This window comes from Trichosurus vulpecula, chromosome 2 (genome assembly GCF_011100635.1).
Source record: "Trichosurus vulpecula isolate mTriVul1 chromosome 2, mTriVul1.pri, whole genome shotgun sequence".
In the NCBI taxonomy this organism is placed as follows: domain Eukaryota; kingdom Metazoa; phylum Chordata; class Mammalia; order Diprotodontia; family Phalangeridae; genus Trichosurus; species Trichosurus vulpecula.
Window position 1 is genome coordinate 96,544,076 of NC_050574.1, and position 19,977 is coordinate 96,564,052.

The 19,977-nt window shown below is 35.6% G+C and overlaps 1 protein-coding gene across 2 annotated transcripts in view; it reads left to right on the top strand.

Annotated features, from left to right (window-relative positions):
- The window catches only part of INTS6 (integrator complex subunit 6), an 83,529-nt gene that overhangs the window by 61,154 nt on the left and 2,398 nt on the right, over positions 1-19,977 (top strand). For both annotated transcript variants that reach the window (XM_036746757.1, XM_036746758.1), the window contains 11 exons: positions 197-322; positions 787-941; positions 7,809-7,961; positions 8,077-8,209; positions 9,066-9,160; positions 12,804-12,914; positions 14,150-14,365; positions 14,949-15,075; positions 15,597-15,739; positions 16,871-17,105; positions 18,352-18,726. In XM_036746757.1, the coding sequence (XP_036602652.1) occupies positions 197-322; positions 787-941; positions 7,809-7,961; positions 8,077-8,209; positions 9,066-9,160; positions 12,804-12,914; positions 14,150-14,365; positions 14,949-15,075; positions 15,597-15,739; positions 16,871-17,105; positions 18,352-18,726 (1,869 nt within the window). The remainder of the gene's footprint in view (positions 1-196; positions 323-786; positions 942-7,808; positions 7,962-8,076; positions 8,210-9,065; positions 9,161-12,803; positions 12,915-14,149; positions 14,366-14,948; positions 15,076-15,596; positions 15,740-16,870; positions 17,106-18,351; positions 18,727-19,977) is intronic.

Consider the following 19,977-nt stretch of genomic DNA (forward strand, 5'->3'; position numbering starts at 1 on the left):
TTTATAAGTAAAGGAATGAGTTAAAATTGACATTTAGCTGGGAATGGGATGGTCGGAGTAGGGAGTTTCAACTCTGGGAAGAGTGCATTTTAGGAAAGTTTTCATCTGCCCTTGTAGAATTTATAGCTCTCGATCTGTCTAGTAAAGGCAAGGACTTTGATGACTAACTGCCTTTTGTCTTGTTTTTGTATTTTAGGTCGCTCATATTCTGTGTGTTCTCCAAGAATGCTTAATCAATGTTTGGAGTCCTTGGTGCAAAAGGTGCAAAGTGGGGTGGTGATAAACTTTGAAAAAGCAGGACCAGATCCTTCCCCCATAGAAGGTACTGTAATTTCTTAGTAGAATTTTAAAGTAAACACCATCAGTTGTAAAATTAGAACTGAGAAATTATTTTGATATGGCAGTATATTGAGATGTGAAAACTTTAACAGTGACTGAGAGAGTGGGTGAAGAGATAAAACTCAACAGGCAAAATTTTACCTTTGTGTTCTTTGAGGTTCTAAGGAGTCTATCTCAAAAGTTTGAAAGTTGCTAGCAGAGGTGATCTATTAGGAATAGAGGATGATAGATACTTTGTAGGTTTGGTAACCATAGGACTTTGATGCTGCAGTGAAGAATTTAAGCTATCAGAGAGGTAGTGTTTCACAGGTTAGTTGGTTTTGAGTATTTTCTTACATTGTAACAAAAATTGTTAGTGGATTCATAGTCAACTTTGATTTTCCTGCTTAAATTCATGAGTCAAAAATTTAATGATAAATGCATTTTTTATACTTTCTTTAACTACAGATGGACAGACAGAACTATCAAGACCTTTTGGATCTCAACCTTGGCACAGCTGTCATAAGCTTATCTACGTCAGACCAAACCCTAAAACTGGGGTTCCAATAGGTCACTGGCCTGTTCCAGAATCCTTTTGGCCAGATCAAAATTCTCCAACACTAGTAAGTGTCAGAAATAGTGTGGTGAGAAGCATATGAAAACAAATCTCTTCTTGTTGCATCATGGCAGTGGTCAATATGTAATCAAGACAAGTAAAGCGTGTGTTCTCTTTGAGGGAGAAATACATTCTATTAGAGGATGTTCAAAGTTTTACAATAAGATCTTGAAGGATAATTAGTACACCAAATTGTTCATTACAAAGTAACTGTAGGAAAGAGTAATCTTTTTATTTTAGAATCTAAAACTATACTTAAGATTTTTACGTTTGACATCTGGATACATGACCACAAATGCAAATGTATTCTCCTTATAAGGATCTCTGGATTTTAAACACAAAGACTTGATGTCAGTATTTATTGTTTTGTTCTAAAAAGAGTCTATGTTTCCCCTCATCTACATTACCAAATTTAACTTGTACAAAACTTGAGTGAGTTCACAATTAAGGTAATGAAAATGAAGATAGTGGTGATGCTATAAAGGAACAAAACTTACTTTTGAGTGGATATACATATTTTTAAAGTTTCACCAAATCTCTATTAGAATGTACCTCAGAAGCATCTGGTCCAAACCTCCCCTGTGCAGCACATCCAGGGCAGTGGGACTTGCAACCTCCTGAGGGAGAACCTCCCGTTCTTGATGTTCTCATTGTTAGGAAGAGTTTCTAGACAATAAGCCAAGACTGATAAATAGCTGTAGATGTTTTTGCTTGTTGTATATTCGTGTGCATATATTTATATATGTAGAGAGACAGGGCAGCTAGGTGGTGCCATAGTGCATAGAGTGCTGGACCTGGAGTCAGGAAGACTCCTTTTCGAGAGGTCAAATGTGACCTCAGGCTGCGTGACCCTGGACAAGTCATTTCACCCTGTTTGCCTCAGTTTCCTCATCTGTAAAATGAGCTGGAGAAGGAAATGGCAAACCACTCCAGTGTCTCTGCCAAGAAAACCCAAAAAGAGGATCACAAAGATTTGGATATGACTGAACAACAAACATATGTAGATATATATATCTCTGTCTACTCACATATATACTCTTCAGAGACACGTCGTTTGGGGACACGTGTATGGGTGTGAACCTGTGTTTGACGTAGTAAGTTAAAGAAGAATAAAGAAATAATTCTGAGTATTCTCTAGTACCTTAGAAATTCTATTAACTTATTATTGATTCAATTAAATCCAAAATAATCTCCACTCCTCCCCCAGCTGAATAGTATAGTATAAATATAATATAAATAGGCAACGCAGGTACAATTTCCATTTTCATTAGCAGTATATAGTATAGGGGGCGGGGAGGATGTGGTGGGTAGAGTGTAGACCGCCCAGTTTGAAGCTGGTGACCAGGCACTGATCATTATGTAGAAATTGGAAGATAAGCATATGAGTTAATAGTTATGATATTTTCTCATGTACCTTGTTTGAGGAAAGGTCTGTGATAGTTCCAAGAATTTGTTATACTCCCATTTTTTCAGTTATCTTGATGCTCTCAATTGTATTGCCTCCAGCTTGGACCCTTGAAGATCTGGTCTAGACCAGTTTGTCATCTTCCCATCCTTCTTTTTAGTTCTGTTTATACTTCCTTGTATAGCACATCAGGGACCGTAATTTTAGAGTCCAAATGTGGATACTGCAATAGATGTTGCTACATAAGCTGCAATTATTTTCCTAGTGGTTATTTTGCAGATGTTTATCATGAATAATGTAATAGGAGATGACCAAGTGTCCTGTGAAATGATGTTTATTTTTACCTGGGGGTACCTAATGAAACCATCTCCATCAACTCATAAATGTGCCTCTTCAAGGAAACCTGCAAGCTAGCCTTGCATTTAGCTGCTGCTGCCTTTTTTCTTTTTGCTTTATGTGTAGAGGTTGAGATTTATATGATTTGGTCTGTATGAAGCCCAAACCAAATCATATAAAGGTGTTTGCCTTCCCAAGGACGGGAAAAGGGAGGGCATTTGGAACTCAAAAATTATTTTAAAAAAGGAATGTTAAAAAAGAAAAGACATTATTTGGGAAGAATTACTTGGTTCAAATTTTCAAATACTTTTTTACTTGAAAGAAAATGTAAGTAAATCAAAACTAAAAGGTCCAGAATAAAGGTTATGTCTTACAAATACAATGTTGCAGGCACTTTCCTATCATATGTGGTTTCTTATTCTATAGCTAGTCTGTATTCTATGTTCTAAGATGGAGGATGTGGCTCTGGAAGAAACTTTGAATTGAATACCCTCTTTTTTATTGTCTTAGTTCTGCACTTTTCACCTTTCAGTCTTGTATAGTCTATGTACCACCTATGATAGACTATCAGAACTGAAAGAGAAACCTGCTGCCTCACTTTATGGAGGTTCAGTGATTTACCCAAGATTACATAGTAACTCGTAGCAGAGCTACTAGCACCAGAAAATTCTATTTGGCACTAAAACTTCATTCCTTCAGTATAGTATTCATTCCATTATACCATCCTGAGCACAGGTGACCACTTCTTTATAAGCATTGTATGTGAGTAAGGGAGAATATTTGAATGAGAACTCTTGTTCATCAAATGAGAAGTTGTGTGATTTAAAAGTTATACTTAGTGGAAAGACGCCATCATTTTCTTTACCCATTGTTTAGGTTCCCGTAGCAGGAAAAGGTTTCCTTGTCATTGTATTAGTGGAACCAGTATAATGAAATATTCCAGGATTGGGAATTGGAAGTCTGGTCCCTCCTCTCTCTCTCTCCCCCTTCCCCCCCTTTTTTAATTCACTTAACTGTATGATCTTAGTCAAGTTCCTTTTCTGCTGGTCTTTCTGGGCTTCATTTTTCTCATTTATAAAATTATGAGGTTAGATGATCCCTCCCATTTCCTAACATTTTCTTTTCACATAACTGATGTATGAATGGAATAGTTAAATCTTTCAAGATGGAGGAACAGAGTCACTGTTTGGAACATCATAGAAGCATATTTAGTGTTGAAAATGATGTTAGAGGCCATCTAACCCAGCCAGATCTCCTTGATTCATCGTGCTTATTACAGTGACAGCTTAACAAATGTTAGTGGTAGTTATTAATGGGCAGCTTGAGACAGAGAAATTGTGGGAGGAGTTAAGTTCCCTAAGATTATGGAGTTGACGTCTGTAAGATGGAGGATATGGCTCTGGAAGAAACCTTGAGTTGAACGCCCTCTTTTTTTATTTTTTTTTAATGGAGAAACTGAGACCAGGGAGGTTGGCCTTCTCCGTGTTCACATTAATAAAAAAAAAAAGTAGCAGAGCCTATATTTGAATGTAGGTTCTCCTCTAACTCCCAAGTTCTATCCTCTTTTATAGTATCATTATCCTTCTGTGCCCATCCTATTTTTCTCTTCTTCTTTTGTGGCATTTATAATGTGACAGTATTTAGGCTTCAGTTTCTGTCAGGAATTCACTCTTAATCTAGAATGTTTAATTTAAAAAAAGTTGGAAGGAACCTTACAGTTCACCTAGTGCAACAGGATACTTCAGTCCTCAACTGAGAATTCCCTCCATGACATCCCCAAATGAGCATATAATAGTATTAGTGATTAATATGTAAGTCTGATTAGTGTTTGAAAAAGTGCGTAGGTGTGAATTTGTCATAGAGCTCTGCTTTTTAATTGATACCACCATAAAATGAATGGGTAATAAGTAAACCGAAATGAAGACATGTTTTTACATTGCTTTAGAAATATCTTCGATGTGTAGAGAGGTTTTTATATATATTATTGTATTACATATTCATTTATTAACCTGTTTGGTAGGAAGATGGTTATGTGTTGAGAGAGTGGGATGAGAAGATAGAAAGTTAGCATGGAACAAGACTGTGAATAGCTAAGAAATAATTCTGCATAGTCTCTTATCTTGAATATAGGGATGTGCAAACTAGATTTGGGGATGTCTGGTTAATTTGGGGGTAGATCCGGACCTGAAATTTTCCCATTGGGATCTCAGTGTGGAAACTACCAAACACAGATCTACAATGTATATCCTTAGAGAGTTGCTTGCAGTTCTGAAATTCTAAGTAGCTTGCTCATGCCTACAAATCTAGTATGTGTCAGGGGCAGGATTTGAACACTTGCTCTTCCTAATTTTGAGACCAGCCCTCTCCAGTACACTACTTAGTCTCCCTGGGAGGGACTGTATTGGTCATTATAAGATCACAGGTGACTTCAGTACAGTCCGTTCCCAGCATTGCTAACATTTAAGCTTCCAAATTATTTTAGTTCTCAAAAGGAAAGTCCCTCAGTTGCCCTTGATTATTTTATGTTAAGTGCTTTCTAGACCTTTTATGAATCTATTGCATTTTTCATGTGGTATAACCAGAAATATATGCACTATTGTATTTTGGTTGCATTATAGTGTTTTACAAAGTCAGTCGTAACTGGCATATTTGTTGAGTTCATATATGGAGGGTAACAACAGGGATACCAAATCTTATCAAAGGCAGATCTGTGCTTAGGGAGTAGATAATGAAGGTCTTTGTGCTCAAGAAGCATATAATTTAGTAAAGTCATATAATCTCAAAGTTGAAAGGAGAGAAGGGAATTTTAAGAGCTATCATAATCTCATTTTTAGATGAGGAAAACTATGATTCATAGAAATAAATCATTTTGCCTAAGGTCACATAGCAAGTTAGTGGCACAGCCTAGACCTACACTCAATATTCTTTCCAGATAAAACACAACCATAGTTTTGAGTTAGCTTGTACCATAAGAGTAGTACAAAATACAGTGGGAGGCAAGAAGAAGGAGAAGAGAGCATTTCTGTTGGAGTTGATCAGGGATGACTGTAAATCAAATTATATTTAAGTTGGGTCTTGAATTACTTGAATTACTATTTCCTCAGGCAGAATTCAGGCAAAATATCCAAGTAGAAGCAACAGTGTGGGCAAAGGTCTGGAAAGAGAAAACTGTTATTTCTAGGAATGGTGAGACCAGTTTGGTAGGTGAATGGGTTTTATGTTGGTATGGAGGTGTTGGTGAGGCATTATGATGGAAAGTTAATATGGACACCCAATGTGAAAGGCTAAGGAGTTTGGACTTTATTTGGTAGGTACTGAGAAGCCATTTAAGTTTATTTTTTAGTTAGAGAGTAAAAAGAGAAAACCTCTTTTTTAAGCTGGAGGATTTTATATGTTAATTATTGAGAGGGAGGACAGGGAAGGATAGAATAAATATGGCTGATAAAGGGAGATAGGCTACTCAAGATAAACAAGGAGCTCTAATGAGAGCAACTTGCTGCTCTTTGCTTGGTCCAGGTGAACTACAGGGTGTCCCTAAAGTCTGGACACAAGCAGAAATGCATATTTTCAAGAAATGAAATGAATGAAATTTTCAACAACATTTTACTTAATTGCAATATTAACAGATAACATCTTCAATTCATTTGTGATGCAAAGATTGATGCGCTTTGCAAGATTCACATGAACTCAATGCAATAACTCCACATTGCTGTCAATTTTAGCACATTCACTCTTTATGCGTTCAATCAAGCATGTCGCATCTGTGATTTTCATTGATTACACCTTCTCCTTTAGCTTTCCCCAGAAAAAGAAGTCAAGGGAGCTAAGGTCTGTTATATTCCAATTAAATGAAAACATATATTTTTGCTTATGTGTCCAGACTTTAGGGACACCCTATACATTCTTAGGCACTACAAGAACTGAGAGATGTGATTGGCAGAGTAAGGAGGGGAGTTGAGGCAAGAAGCTGTTTTCTGTTTCTGTATTAGAAATAAATTTATTCAGCACTTGCTATGTACTAGGTGCCCTCCAGAAGTGTACAGTTGTGTCAGGTTTATTAGACATGGAAAAAAGATTGCAGTTAAGTCATTTACAGATTTCAGTAATGTCGCTGAAGACACTTAGGCATTAAAATAGAAAGTGCACTATTTAGTCTGTTTTATAAGAGTATGCCCCAAGGAAAAGTCAATGCCTTTATGTGCCTCAGGAAAATAATTTTGGTTTAGATAACAAGTGTGTATTTACTGCCTTTGACAATGATCGTCCATGTCTTAACTTCCATTGTTCCTGGTTGTTAGTAAAGCAAGTGCTTTCTTGATCATTTCATGCCTCCTAATCACAGTGAGAGATTTCATGGGTTTTGATAGTAGTTGAAAAGTGATCTTTAACAATGAGATAATGAATAGATCCTGCTTTGTCCATAAGTCAGTGTTTTGAATTTATCAGGAACAAATACTTTGTAATAAGTTACCCCTTAGATTCCACTTTCCTGATTAGGTCACTGTTGCCACCACACAAACAGTAGGAATTTTGCTTTGTGGTTTTCATTACCTTACAGGGGAATATTCCTCAGGATATGGTTGATTTTTATTTACCATGTTGTTGTCCAACTAAATTGTCCATCGTTAATAAGCATTTATTATATACTATAATATAGCCCTTAATTGTAGTCAGCTTTGTGACTGCAATTCCAGAGAAATTATCATAGTGATTTCTTTAATATAATAAAGCCAGCCTAAGTATCCTGAAGGATTCCTTCCCTGCCCACCTCTCCTCCTGCCCCCATGCAAATTTAAAAAAAAGTTTTCTGTGAAATTTAAGTTTTCTCATACCAGGATTTTTAGGGGACAGGGATTAATAATAGTGAAAGGAGAGAAGCTTAAATGTTTGAAAAAGGAAAGGAATATTATCTTTATTACTCTGGATATGCCTTTTGATTGCATTCTTAAATGTCATAAATAAATTATAAGATCGATCGTAAATTTAGAGCTAGAAGGGACCATTAGTGGTTATCCACTCCAACCTCATTATTTTGTAGTTGATGGGGCCTTCTTGTTCTTGGTGTCTTTTCATTAAGAATGGATAAGAGTTGTTGAAGCATTTTGATGATGATCATCATATCTTTCTGTTTAGCCACCTCGGACATCACACCCTGTGGTGAAGTTTTCTTGTACTGACTGTGAACCAATGGTTATTGATAAACTGCCTTTTGACAAATATGAGTTAGAACCTTCACCATTGACTCAGTTTATCCTGGAAAGGAAATCCCCTCAAACCTGTTGGCAGGTAAGCTAAACATTATAGTGATTTAGAAATAAATTATAAATTTACGAAATTTTTAATTGATGAATCATTAGTAGCAATTATCAGTTTTACCAAGCTTTTATGACTCTTTTAACAGGTATATGTGAGCAATAGTGCAAAATATAGTGAACTTGGTCATCCTTTTGGTTACTTGAAAGCTAGTACAGCATTGAATTGTGTCAATTTATTTGTGATGCCTTATAATTATCCAGTCCTCCTTCCTCTTTTAGGTAAGTAATACTTGTAAAATTTCCTGTAGTTCAGTGTATGAAAAAATAATTTTAGAAAAACAAATTTTGAGAGTTATTTTTGGTAGTAATTTTTTTTTCTAACATTAATGTTTGATCATGTTTTGGAAGTGTGTACATTACTGAAAATGTGTTAATCAAAGGGAGTCCAGAACAGTTGCTTGTATCTTTATAAAATGAAAAGGTTTATATATATATGTATGTATACATATGTGTATGTACTTTAATTTGGAAATGTTTTTTCTTTGCATGAATTTAACTGCCTTATTTTCTCTCTGACAGATATTAAAAGTCAAAGTGTTATTTCACCCAAAATAATGATATAGTAAACATTCAAAATTGTTGGCTTCTAGACACCTCTAATATTGATGCTAAGCAGCACAACTATTAGAGATGACCCCCTACTACCCCTACAATCATCTCAGGCTAAATAATGGTGGTTACAGCACTGTTATCTCTATATTTTGTGGCGAACCCTCTCTCTCATGTTGGTAACTCCTGGGATCTGTTATATCTAGATCTTCAGTATTTAGGTGATGTATTATAATGGGTTTTCACTGTATTTTTATAACCCTACCTTTCTTTTTACGAAATTTCATTTGAAACCTTAGCTTATAGTTATTCAGAATTTTCTCCCATATTTCAGTCTGCATTTGAAATGTCTTTCTAAGAGAAAAGACTAGAAATCAGAAATTTCATTGACTGGTAACTGGTTCAGGCTTACATCTGATTTACCTTTTTACAAATCTAAAGGTACATGACTTTAATAAATTTGAAACTGACTTTTCTGTTTCTGAATACTGAATTGTGGTGGTTTCTGCATATTATATATTTTTAGATGACTTGTTCAAGGTGCATAAAGCAAAGCCAACAATAAAATGGAGACAGTCATTTGAAAGTTATTTGAAGACCATGCCTCCCTACTATCTTGGGGTAAGATTGTGAACACTTTTTTTTAAAAATAGAGGATCAGTCATATAGTTAATATTTGTTTCATTTGTTATAATGAAAGTTTGTCCTTTTGAGTTCATCACTTTGTACTATCATATATTTAGATGGCCATTGTGTAGTTACTGCAAAGGAGAGTATTCAGAAATTTGCAGCGAATCGATATGTTCGACTTGGGGTTATGATGCTTGAGTTCAGCTCTCAGCTCTTATACTTCCTAGCTATGCTACCATGCATGAACACGTCGCTCAGCTCTGAGCCTCAGAATTTGTCCTACTTTCCACAGTAAGAAAAGACAGTTGGCTAATACTTTTAGAATATCTCTCAGGTGAATGAGTGTGAGTTTTCATAAAGCAGACTATATTTATACAAAATTGCCTTGGTTATCTAGGAAATTCCATACTAGGATTGGTGAAATGAGAATGGAAGGCAATAAGTTGAACTAGGTCTCTTGAGTAGAATAAATAAGGGTCCACTTATGGCAAATAGGAACTTGTAGATTTATGTAGAATGGGAACTTAAATTCTTCTTAGCTGGAATTCTATTATAGATAATTTTAGATGTGTTAAAAGTTGTACCTAAATGAACACTAATCTAAAATACTAAATATTTTATCAGAGCTTTGAAAATGAGTGTTGGAACTGCTCAATAGCCTATGCAAATTAGGAAATTTGGGCATAGCATACTCAAAGGATATGTGGTCATTCCACTGATCCTTCTATGGAGTTGGCAGATAGTTCATTTGTATTGAAAAAATTTCAGTAATACTGTCACAGAGCCTTGGATAACTGCTCAAGTGAGTGGTTCAGTTAAGTTTTGTTCAGGTTATTTAAAACATGGATGAAGAGAATTCCACTCCAAAGCTTTAGGTGATCAGGAATCTCCCCAAATTGATATTAAACATTGCTAGATGTCATTTAAAAACAGCAACATAGATAGCCAGAATGCTACTGTGTAATGCCAGTGATTTTATGCTTCCACTTGGCAACTAAAATTAACCTTTTCTGATGCCAGTTTATCTTTTCTTCTGATAACACTCCCAGTTACATGAAAATCTGTAACTTAGAATCATAAGACCATAGCTCCAGAGATAGCAGAGACCAAAGGGTTCATCTGGGCTGTATCATAGAGAATACCAGTTCTGAAGAAGTTGTGGTTTGGCCAAAGTGACAGAAGTAGGAGTATATGACAGAATTAATATTCGAAACCCAAGTTTTCAGTCTCCAGAGGCAATTTGATTTTGACCTTGGAAAGAAGCCTTTAGAGATTCGAGGCTCTCTTGATAATGCATAGATGCAGCAGATACCACCAGTCCCACCAACTCTCCATAGCAACAGTCGGGGGTTGGGCTGCACATCGTCATAGTCATCGTGTATGTTATTTTCCTGGTTCTTTATACACACAATGTGTCAGTTCACAAAATCTTCCCATGTTTCTCTGAATTCTTCACCCAGTAATTGTGTCACATTCACATACCACAGTTGAATATTTTGTTATGTATAGGACTTTTCATTTCTGTGTGTGTGTGTGTGTGTGTGTGTGTGTGTGTGTGTGTGTGTGTACATATACGCATACCTAGGAGTGCATCATTCCAAACTATCTTCCAGAGCAGTTGGACCAGATCGCAGCAAAGAAATGAAATGTTGAAAATAATGTCTTAAAATTAGCTTCATTTGAAGAGTAGAGAGCCTGAGTAAGAGAATTCAGCTAATATGTTGTTGCAGTTGTCTAGAAATAAGTGTAATGAAGGACCTGTCTAAAGTGAAATGTGAGGATTGAATGAATTTCAGAAATGGAAAGGAACAAATGAGTCTGAGAAATAGTGAAGAACGTATCGATGTGAGAGACATTCTTAAGGAACGAACAATGAGATTTCTTGAAAGATTGGGTAATAGGGAATCAGGGAATGGGAAGAATCAGATATTAAAAGGTTGAGAGATAGGGAAGCTAAATGAATAGGAGTTTTATCATCAGAAATAGTCATTGGGGATGAGAGCACTTGTACATATGGTAATGAATTAACTTTTGATGTGTTTATTTTGAGTTGACGTGACGTCCAGGTGTAGGCATCTTGTCGATAGTTGGAGAGAAATTGTGTGCAGGTGAGAGGTCAGAATTAAAGATAGAGATTTAGGAGTCAGCACAACTGTCATCTAACAGCCCTAAAGGAAGGATGAATTTTTCACTGGAGAGTGAATCAACAACCATTTTATTAAACACACTCTACTGTGTGCTAGGAACTCAAATGCTAGTGACACAAAGAAGGGCAAAAGATACATTGAGGCGACGATGACAGGAATACTTGCTGGAGCTGGCTAGCTGTCTTTGTTTTCTGTGAAGAAGGTGACATGGTAATAATGATGGCTTACCTGTATATGGTCATTTAAAGGTAGAAAATGCTTTACGTATTGTCTCCCTTGACCATCCAAACAGCCCTTTGAAGTAGGTAGTGCCACTGTTCATCTTGTTTTATAGATGAGGAAACAAGCTTAGACGAGTCCAGTGACTTATTCCAGGTTACAGTGAACTAGTAAGTATCAGAGTCGTGATTCGTACCTACATCTTATGACCCGAGGAGTGTTATTCTTTCCACTGCACCCTGGTGAATCCTAGGACATCCCATCTAGGGGAGGATTGTAAAGGAGTGTGCTTGAGAGGCAAAGAGAGATGAATAAAAAGGATTATATTTAACAAGTTTTGTGAGCTTAACAGTTTTTATTATTGGTAATATTCTGTCCTTCAACCAGCATTTATTCAGCGCCTGCTTATACGACTTATATATACACTTACATAATATATATATATATATATATATATATATATATATATATACTTATATGTACTTATAATGAATAATACAAGTTATTGTGCTAAGGCTCAGAGAAGAGAAAAGTTTGGAAAAAAAAAGTAATGAGTCTGTTTCCATGGGTGGGTGAGAGGGAGAGGGAATGCAACATTTCTATAGGTAAATACAGGATAATTTGAATGGTGTGGGAAGAGCACTGATCTACAAACTCCCTAGTAGTAGTAGTGGTGGATTTCTCAAAAGTATCTAATTCAAATGAGTTCCTGCAGGTAGCTAAGTGGCACAGTGAATAGAGTGCAGGCCTGGAGACAGGAAGACCTGAGTTCAAATGTGGCCTCAGACTCTTACTAACTGTATGACCCTGGACAAATCACTTAACCTTGTTTGCCTTAGTTTTCCCTTCTGTAAAAATGAACCGAAGAAGGAAATGCAGACCACTCATGAAGAGTCGGGCATGACTCAACAGTTTTTTCCCTTGGGCTTTGATGTAATGATGTCTCTTGTTTTCAGATACTAATAATGGTTATTCAGTATATAAGTGAAACATAACTGAAAAGATGAAAATAGGATTGATTTTATCCTTTATAATATCTCCAGTGTTATGTTTTTTAAATAGTTAAATGGCTGATTATTTTACCTTTTATTTGTGCTACTGCAGTTCCATTTTCTTACTGTAATATTTGAGGTGAGAAAGAAACTGCTTTACGTTTTCAGACATGACTTTTTCTCATCCAGTAACTCATGCATAAAAGTCCTTTTAATATTTTAATGGTAAGTCAAGATTCAATACTGAAAAATGGTTTCTCTCTTTTTTCTTCTTAGCCCCTGAAGAAAGCTGTTAGAATGATGGGAGCACCTAACCTTATAGCAGACAGTGTGGAATATGGACTTAGTTATAGTGTCATTTCATACCTCAAAAAATTGAGTCAACAGGTAATGTTAATAAGTAGAAGTATCATTAGATAGGAAACTACTAAAAATTTTGAACTGGGATTTAAGACAGTGAATAAGACTGGAGCCAGTCTTACTGATTCAGACAGTTTGGCTTCACTTAAACTCAGTTATCATTAGGATGGCTCAGTACTTAGATCCCAAATTGATATTAAAAGTTTTTATATTTTAGTAATTTTAAAATTGATAAGAAAATGAGAAATCATTCATGGAATAAATCTTAGATAAGATGATGTACATGTGGTCTGTATGCACTGAATTTATAGTCTTAAGGTTTTATAATTCCTTATTTGTGATCTCATGCTAGTTTCTTTGAGGTAGACATTGCATATTTGATTTGAAGTTTTTGTTGGAGGTTGTTTTTATTGGAAGTAGCGTTATTTTCTTTTGTATATATTAAAATATGTGGGTTTTCTTTTTTCTTTTTTAAAGTTTCTTGGGCACACTAAAAAAAAAAAAAACCCAAAAAGCAACAAGTTCTATCATAATGGCCATAATTCAAAGTAAATGAAGATATTGTGTCAGTGAAGTAGGGACTGAAAACAGTCAACAAATGATGCTTTATCTTACCAAATTATTAGTGTGCTATGACGTATAGTACATGCTTAGGACTTCTGACAGTTGGGAACTGGACATTTTCCCATTGGAAATTGGCTGTTGACTAAAATGCTAATGGACCAGTAGGAAAAGTCAAAAGACTATTTACTTCTATTTTAAAAAAATTCCTCTGTTTAATGCCTTTTTTCTCTCTCTAATAATCTTTATAAAACTATATCACTCTGCTTTTTGGTATTTGTCTAAAAACTTCATTGTGTGGGATAAGAAGTCATTATGGGTAAATATTGGTGAGGTTTTTTCCCCCTGCCTTCTCTTCACTCCGGAGTGTGATTATATATTATCATGTATGGTTCAGTGACATTCTGTAGCTGCCATAGTGTAGTATAGTAGCTGTTAACATGGGAGTCTTAAGAAATAAAAAAAAATTTTTACGTAGTGAATTCAGCTCCTCTATGTGAAATTTTACCATGCTCAGATGACTTAGAATTGTGGTAATCCATAACCATGTGAATGAGATTTTTGTTTCTTATATATGATTTTTCATAGTGTATCACATTTTTACTGAATCTTTTACATAAGATTTAAAACTTTTTTATTTTTATAATCTGATTAAAATGTTTAGAATATATCATGTCAACTTCTATTTATTTTGAATTAAGGCCAAAATAGAATCTGATAGAGTCATCGGATCTGTAGGCAAAAAAGTAGTGCAGGAAACTGGAATTAAGGTCCGAAGCCGATCACACAATCTGTCAATGGCATATAGGAAAGATTTTCAACATCTGCTACAGGGAATTAATGAGGAAGTTCCTCACAGACTTCTAGACCTCAACATGAAGGAATACACTGGGTTCCAAGTTGCTTTGCTGAATAAGGTAATTGTTGTACATAATAGTACCACCTCCAATATGCTCCTTTGTTGTTCAATACAAGAAACTCTCTGTTATCTGATGTTCTGCCTATCAGAACTCTTTAAGAACACTTCCACATGTTTACAGTATGGTAGTCACTGGTGTTCATAATGGTGACCCGAGGCACTGCACAGTTCTGAAATATTTCCTCAATTATTCAAGATTAGTATCATTTGTGTTTGAAATAAATTATTCTGATTCTTTGAAAACTGATAATTTGTGTATACCATAGAGTTCCATTAACCATATATTTCATAAGGTGTACCAATAGAAAAGACCTTAAAGGTGTGCTATAAAGGCCTCTGACCAGTGGTCACCCAGACTCTGCTCAAGCGGTTCCAGTGGTGGAAGTTTACTACTTTAGACAACCCATTCCATTATTGTATACTTCTGATTATTAGAACATTCTTCCCCTTTTTGCAGGCTAAACTGGCTAAGTAGAATATTCTGTTCTCTAACCATTTCACAGATAAGAGAGTTTACTGTATTTCTATTCCAGTTGTGAAAGTATTGATTTAAATTTTCCCTCTTAATACTTTAACCTTAGGATTTGAAGCCGCAGACCTTTAGAAATGCTTATGATATACCCAGACGAAATCTTTTGGATCACTTAACAAGGATGAGATCTAATCTTTTGAAGACAACCCGTAAATATCTTAAAGGTCAAGATGAAGGTTAGACTACTGATTAATTATTTGTATTTTCTTTGTGGTTCGTATAAACATGATACCATTACTACCAAGCTTACATGAAGTTTTAGTACATTTTCTCTGAATTAAAGACTTGCACTTTAAGTGATGCTGCTAAGGTACCATTGATACCATAGAACACCAGTGTTTACAGGAAGTTCTACTCGTGGATCCAAGGCATTCTCTCCTTTTACTAAGTAACATTTGTTGCTTGTTTCTAGAAGGTTGTGTTGATAGCAGGTGTAGTGGAAGAAACATGAATTTTCATAGTAGGATTTCTCATTGGACTTCAATCTATGCCAGTGAATATTTATAGTATTCTGAAAAGTTGGAGCAAAATCACTATAATAGAAATTATGCCAACATATTTTACATTTTAAAGACTTTATTTCCACACTAATAATTTCAGTTGGAATTTATCCTGATGAAAGTTTGATAACTGATTATCTATACAGTCTGATGAAATTAATTTTGCAGAATTTCTTATTTTGGTTCTGTTTTGTTAGATCAAGTGCACAGTGTTCCTATAGCACAAATGGGGAACTACCAAGAGTACCTCAAGCAGATACCCTCTCCTCTTAGAGAGCTTGACCCTGACCAGCCTCGAAGGCTACATACATTTGGGAACCCCTTCAAGCTAGACAAGAAGGTAACTGTTTTTTTAAGTCTTTCTTAATATGACTGAGAGTCCTTTTCAAAAGTAAATTCAGCATAATTTAAAAATAACTAATTTCTGGAACATGAACCAAAAAAGTCAGTAATTTTTTATTACAGAAGTTAAAACAGCAATAGTAATGAAGTAATAGCAGTGCATACCTTTTAGGCAGAATGAAAATTGTGTTTGATTCCCCTCATTCTCTTCCTTTTTAAATAAAAGGAACCAGGGTTTAGCATAGCAACTGGGACAAAATCTGACACTGAAGATATTTTTGTCTAAAAGAAGGGAAAAAACCCCACAGACTGCAATATAGTGAGTGTATTTAGTACTGACTTCAGCATGAAGGGAAAATCCCACTTCTACCTCCTCTGCCTCCCCACACTCAACAACTTTTGCTTTATAAAACAAAACTAAGAAGCCGTGCGTGTTTCATGTATTTTTAGCATGAATTCTTTAAGTAATTAGGAGTTCTATATGTTTTTCCAGGAATAAATCAACCTCAGTACCATTATGGTGGCTTCTCTCCAATTTATTTTTTTAACTTTCATTTGGGAAGTTTTTAAAAATTGATTTTGTATTCAGTTTTCTTTAGTTGTTTCTCAATACCTTCCCATAAACTAGGCATAAAAAGCTTCCATATCTTTCTGCCTTCCTCATTTCCTTATTTGGCATTTTGTCCAATCTGGACTAATATTTTCTAAAGCTTATGAAGATTAGGATGTTTCTAAGCAATAGACTGAGAGTTACTGGCATCCATTGTCTTAAACTAAAATGAATTTAAAGGTATTCAATTTTCCGTTTTGTACGTTATCTCAGTTTGTTCATCCGAGGACTAAACAGATTTTTTTCCTGGCTGTATTATTGAATATGTAGTAAGTGGTCTTATAGGTGTATAATGTGTGTTTTTAATTGGAACCTTGATTTTGCCAGATGTGATCTATTATAAATTATGAAATAGTCTTGTTTGCATGTTGTCTTCCCCATTAGACTGTGAGTTTCTTAAGGAAGGAACTGTCTTTTGCCTTTTCTTTGTGTCGCTAGCATTTAGCACAGTGTTTGGCATAGAGTAGGTGCTTAATGAGTGCTTGTTGACTGTGACTGACTAATCAATTTTACTCATAGGGTATGATGATAGATGAAGCAGATGAATTTGTATCTGGACCTCAGAATAAACACAAACGACCCGGAGAACCAAATATGCAAGGGATCCCCAAAAGACGGCGTTGTATGTCTCCACTTCTAAGAGGAAGGCAGCAGAGTCCTCCAATTGCAAACAATCATATTGGAGGAAAAGGGCCTCCTGTACCTACTGCACAAGCACAGCCAGATCTTATTAAGCCTCTTCCTCTTCACAAAAGTTTGTTACACTTTTTGATCTTTTTTCTACCTTTTTTTTGTCTTTTTGATTACTCTTCAGTTATTTCTTATTGTATATTGGATATAGTGATTTGATTAGGAATCAGATATTTCTAAAGATGATTTTACTTGTCTACATGTACATATTAATTCTTTTTTCATTTCCTCAAGGATAAACTCTACTGAGCATTTGTATATTCATGCTACTGTTTTAGGGGATTTGACATTTTCAAAATGTCATTTGTGACTCGTAAATTTATCAAGGGTTGTAATCATAGGTCTATAAAATATGACAGTATCTAAACCTATACATGTGAGAAAGTGATTCTTGTGGTGTAGTACAGTTTAAATTTGGGAATTTACTATTTTAAATTTGGGAAGAATAGTAGCTAACATTTACATAGCACTGTAAGGTTTGCAGTGCATTTTACACACATTATAGCTTTAGCTTTGAGGTAAGGATTTTAGAGAAGAGACAGCTGGAGCCCCAGAGAAGTGACAAGACAGGCCTGGAACCTCAGTAATGTGTTCGTGAGGCAAGATTTAAACTCAAATCTACTTGACTCCAGGTCCAGCATTTTATCCACTGGTCCACAGAACAATATTATCTCGAACCAGACAGTGTGTGGGGTGGCATAGATTCTATTAAATCGGAATTCAAGGCCTGAACTGTTAGGTGGCAGTGACCTCAGAGACTATTTCTTCCAAACCCTTTGAAGTTGAGAGAAGTCAAGGAATTTGCCCCAGAGTCAGGCAGGTAGTATGAGCCAGGGCTGAGATTCACACTTGGGGACAATGAACCTTCTTAGTTTCCAAGCCTCATAATATCACCTCTCATTTGCAAATCATAATAGCTAGTAAAGTCTAATTGTTCTTCCTTAGCATGCCTGAGGGAGGATGGAATGAGAGAGGCAGGTATGGCCCATCCCCTTGAGTGAGGTAGATGCCAGGAGTAAACATGTATTCCACTAAGTTAAAATAATCAAAGGGCTGAACGTGAAAACAAATTATGTGGGTTATTTCTCTTTAACATGAGGGAATGTACCTTATCTAAAAGGTACAGGACATGATAGAAATTAAAAACCACTGCCTGTACATTTATTTTAAAGAAAACATAATCACCACAACCCTTGTTGCTTTGTAGTTGTATCATTCGATATGTCTTAGATGATGTTCCTATAGTCTCTGATTAAATGCATCCCATTTGGCCCCGTCTTTATGATCTCTTATCTCATCTTTGTTTTTAGCTTCAGAAACCACTAATGATATGGCAGTGGATGACGTGGTTGAGAATCATGTTGCAGACCAACTGTCATCAGACATTGCACCGAATGCGATGGATTCGGAGTTTTCAACATCCTCTTCTCCAGTCAGTTTACTGGAGCGACCAACCAATCACACAGAGGCTCTTGGCCATGATCATTTAGGAACTAATGACCTTACTGTGGGTGGATTTTTAGAAAATCATGAGGAACCAAGAGATAAAGAACAATGTGCTGAGGATAACATACCAGCATCTTCACTCAATAAAGGGAAAAAATTGATGCATTGCAGAAGCCACGAGGAGGTCAACATTGAATTAAAAGCACAAATAATGAAGGAAATTCGAAAGCCAGGAAGAAGTACGTGCTAGTACAGATATACCTTAAATTCGATTGATTGTTTTACATGGCCATAGAGGGAGTATAATCTACTGGTGATACAGACCTAAATCTGTCTCAGCGTTGGACAATTTTTGAGTCAGAGCTTAGTGACCTTCGTTGCCCTCTCAGTTCCATTTTGACTACAGTCAGCTCTCCAGGAGTTGAAATTCCTCTCACAGCGTGCAGATATAACCGTAGCAAGATTGTGATTTTGCACTGTATATACTTTTAATTTCAGTTAATGAGCAAGCATTTACTGAGGGTTAACTGTGCCTAGGATAGTGTTTCATATGCTTATCACCTCCATTAGGTCCAAGATCCTATGTTATTTAATCCTTTTGTCTCCCATAGCATAATGCTGTATAACATTGTAGCCATTTAATAAATGTCTCTTGAAGTTGAATACCATGATTAAGCATGAGCATAGGGATGTATTTAGTGTTATGAGCTTAACAACAGTTATGTGCGGGGAAGGAAGGAGGCATTTATTACATGCCTACCCTGTGCCAGGCACTGTATTATGCACTTTACAATTACTGTCTTACTTGATCCCCTTGATAACTCTGAGAGGTAGGTGATGTTGTGATCCCCATTTTTATAGTTGAGAAAACTGAGGCAAAGAGGTAAAGTGACCTACTCAGGTTCACATGTAAATGTTTGAGGCCAGATTTGAACTTCTGTCTTCTTCACTCAAGGCCCACAGCTCTATCCACCACACCAAAGACAGTACATAGCTATTTATTGGAAATTATTTTAACTTTCAATTCACTATAATAACTTTATTCACTTATTTAGTAAACATTTATTGAGTAACCTGCTATTTCTAAAACTTTGGGAAGTACAAAAATGAATAAAATATAATTCTTGCCCTCAAGACACTTATAATGTATAATATAACCATTTGAAATCCTCTAAATCTTAACACATAAAGCTCGAAGTGGAGTTTTAAAAATCAGTTCTCTACCCCTCTCTCATAAACAGTCAATTTTACTTAAAAATTTTTCTTAACGATCAAGAAATTCTTGAGTAAAGAAATTTATTTACATCTTGTTTTGGTTGGACTTATATAAAACTATCTACAAAATTGATGGCTTTATATTTGTTACTTTGATATAGGAGCTGTCTCAAAGTATTAGTGTTGTATAAATTACTTTCTTCTTCACATTTATTTTCTTTAACCATATATATTTGGCATGCATTATAAATCACAAATCAAAGTGTTAAACTTAT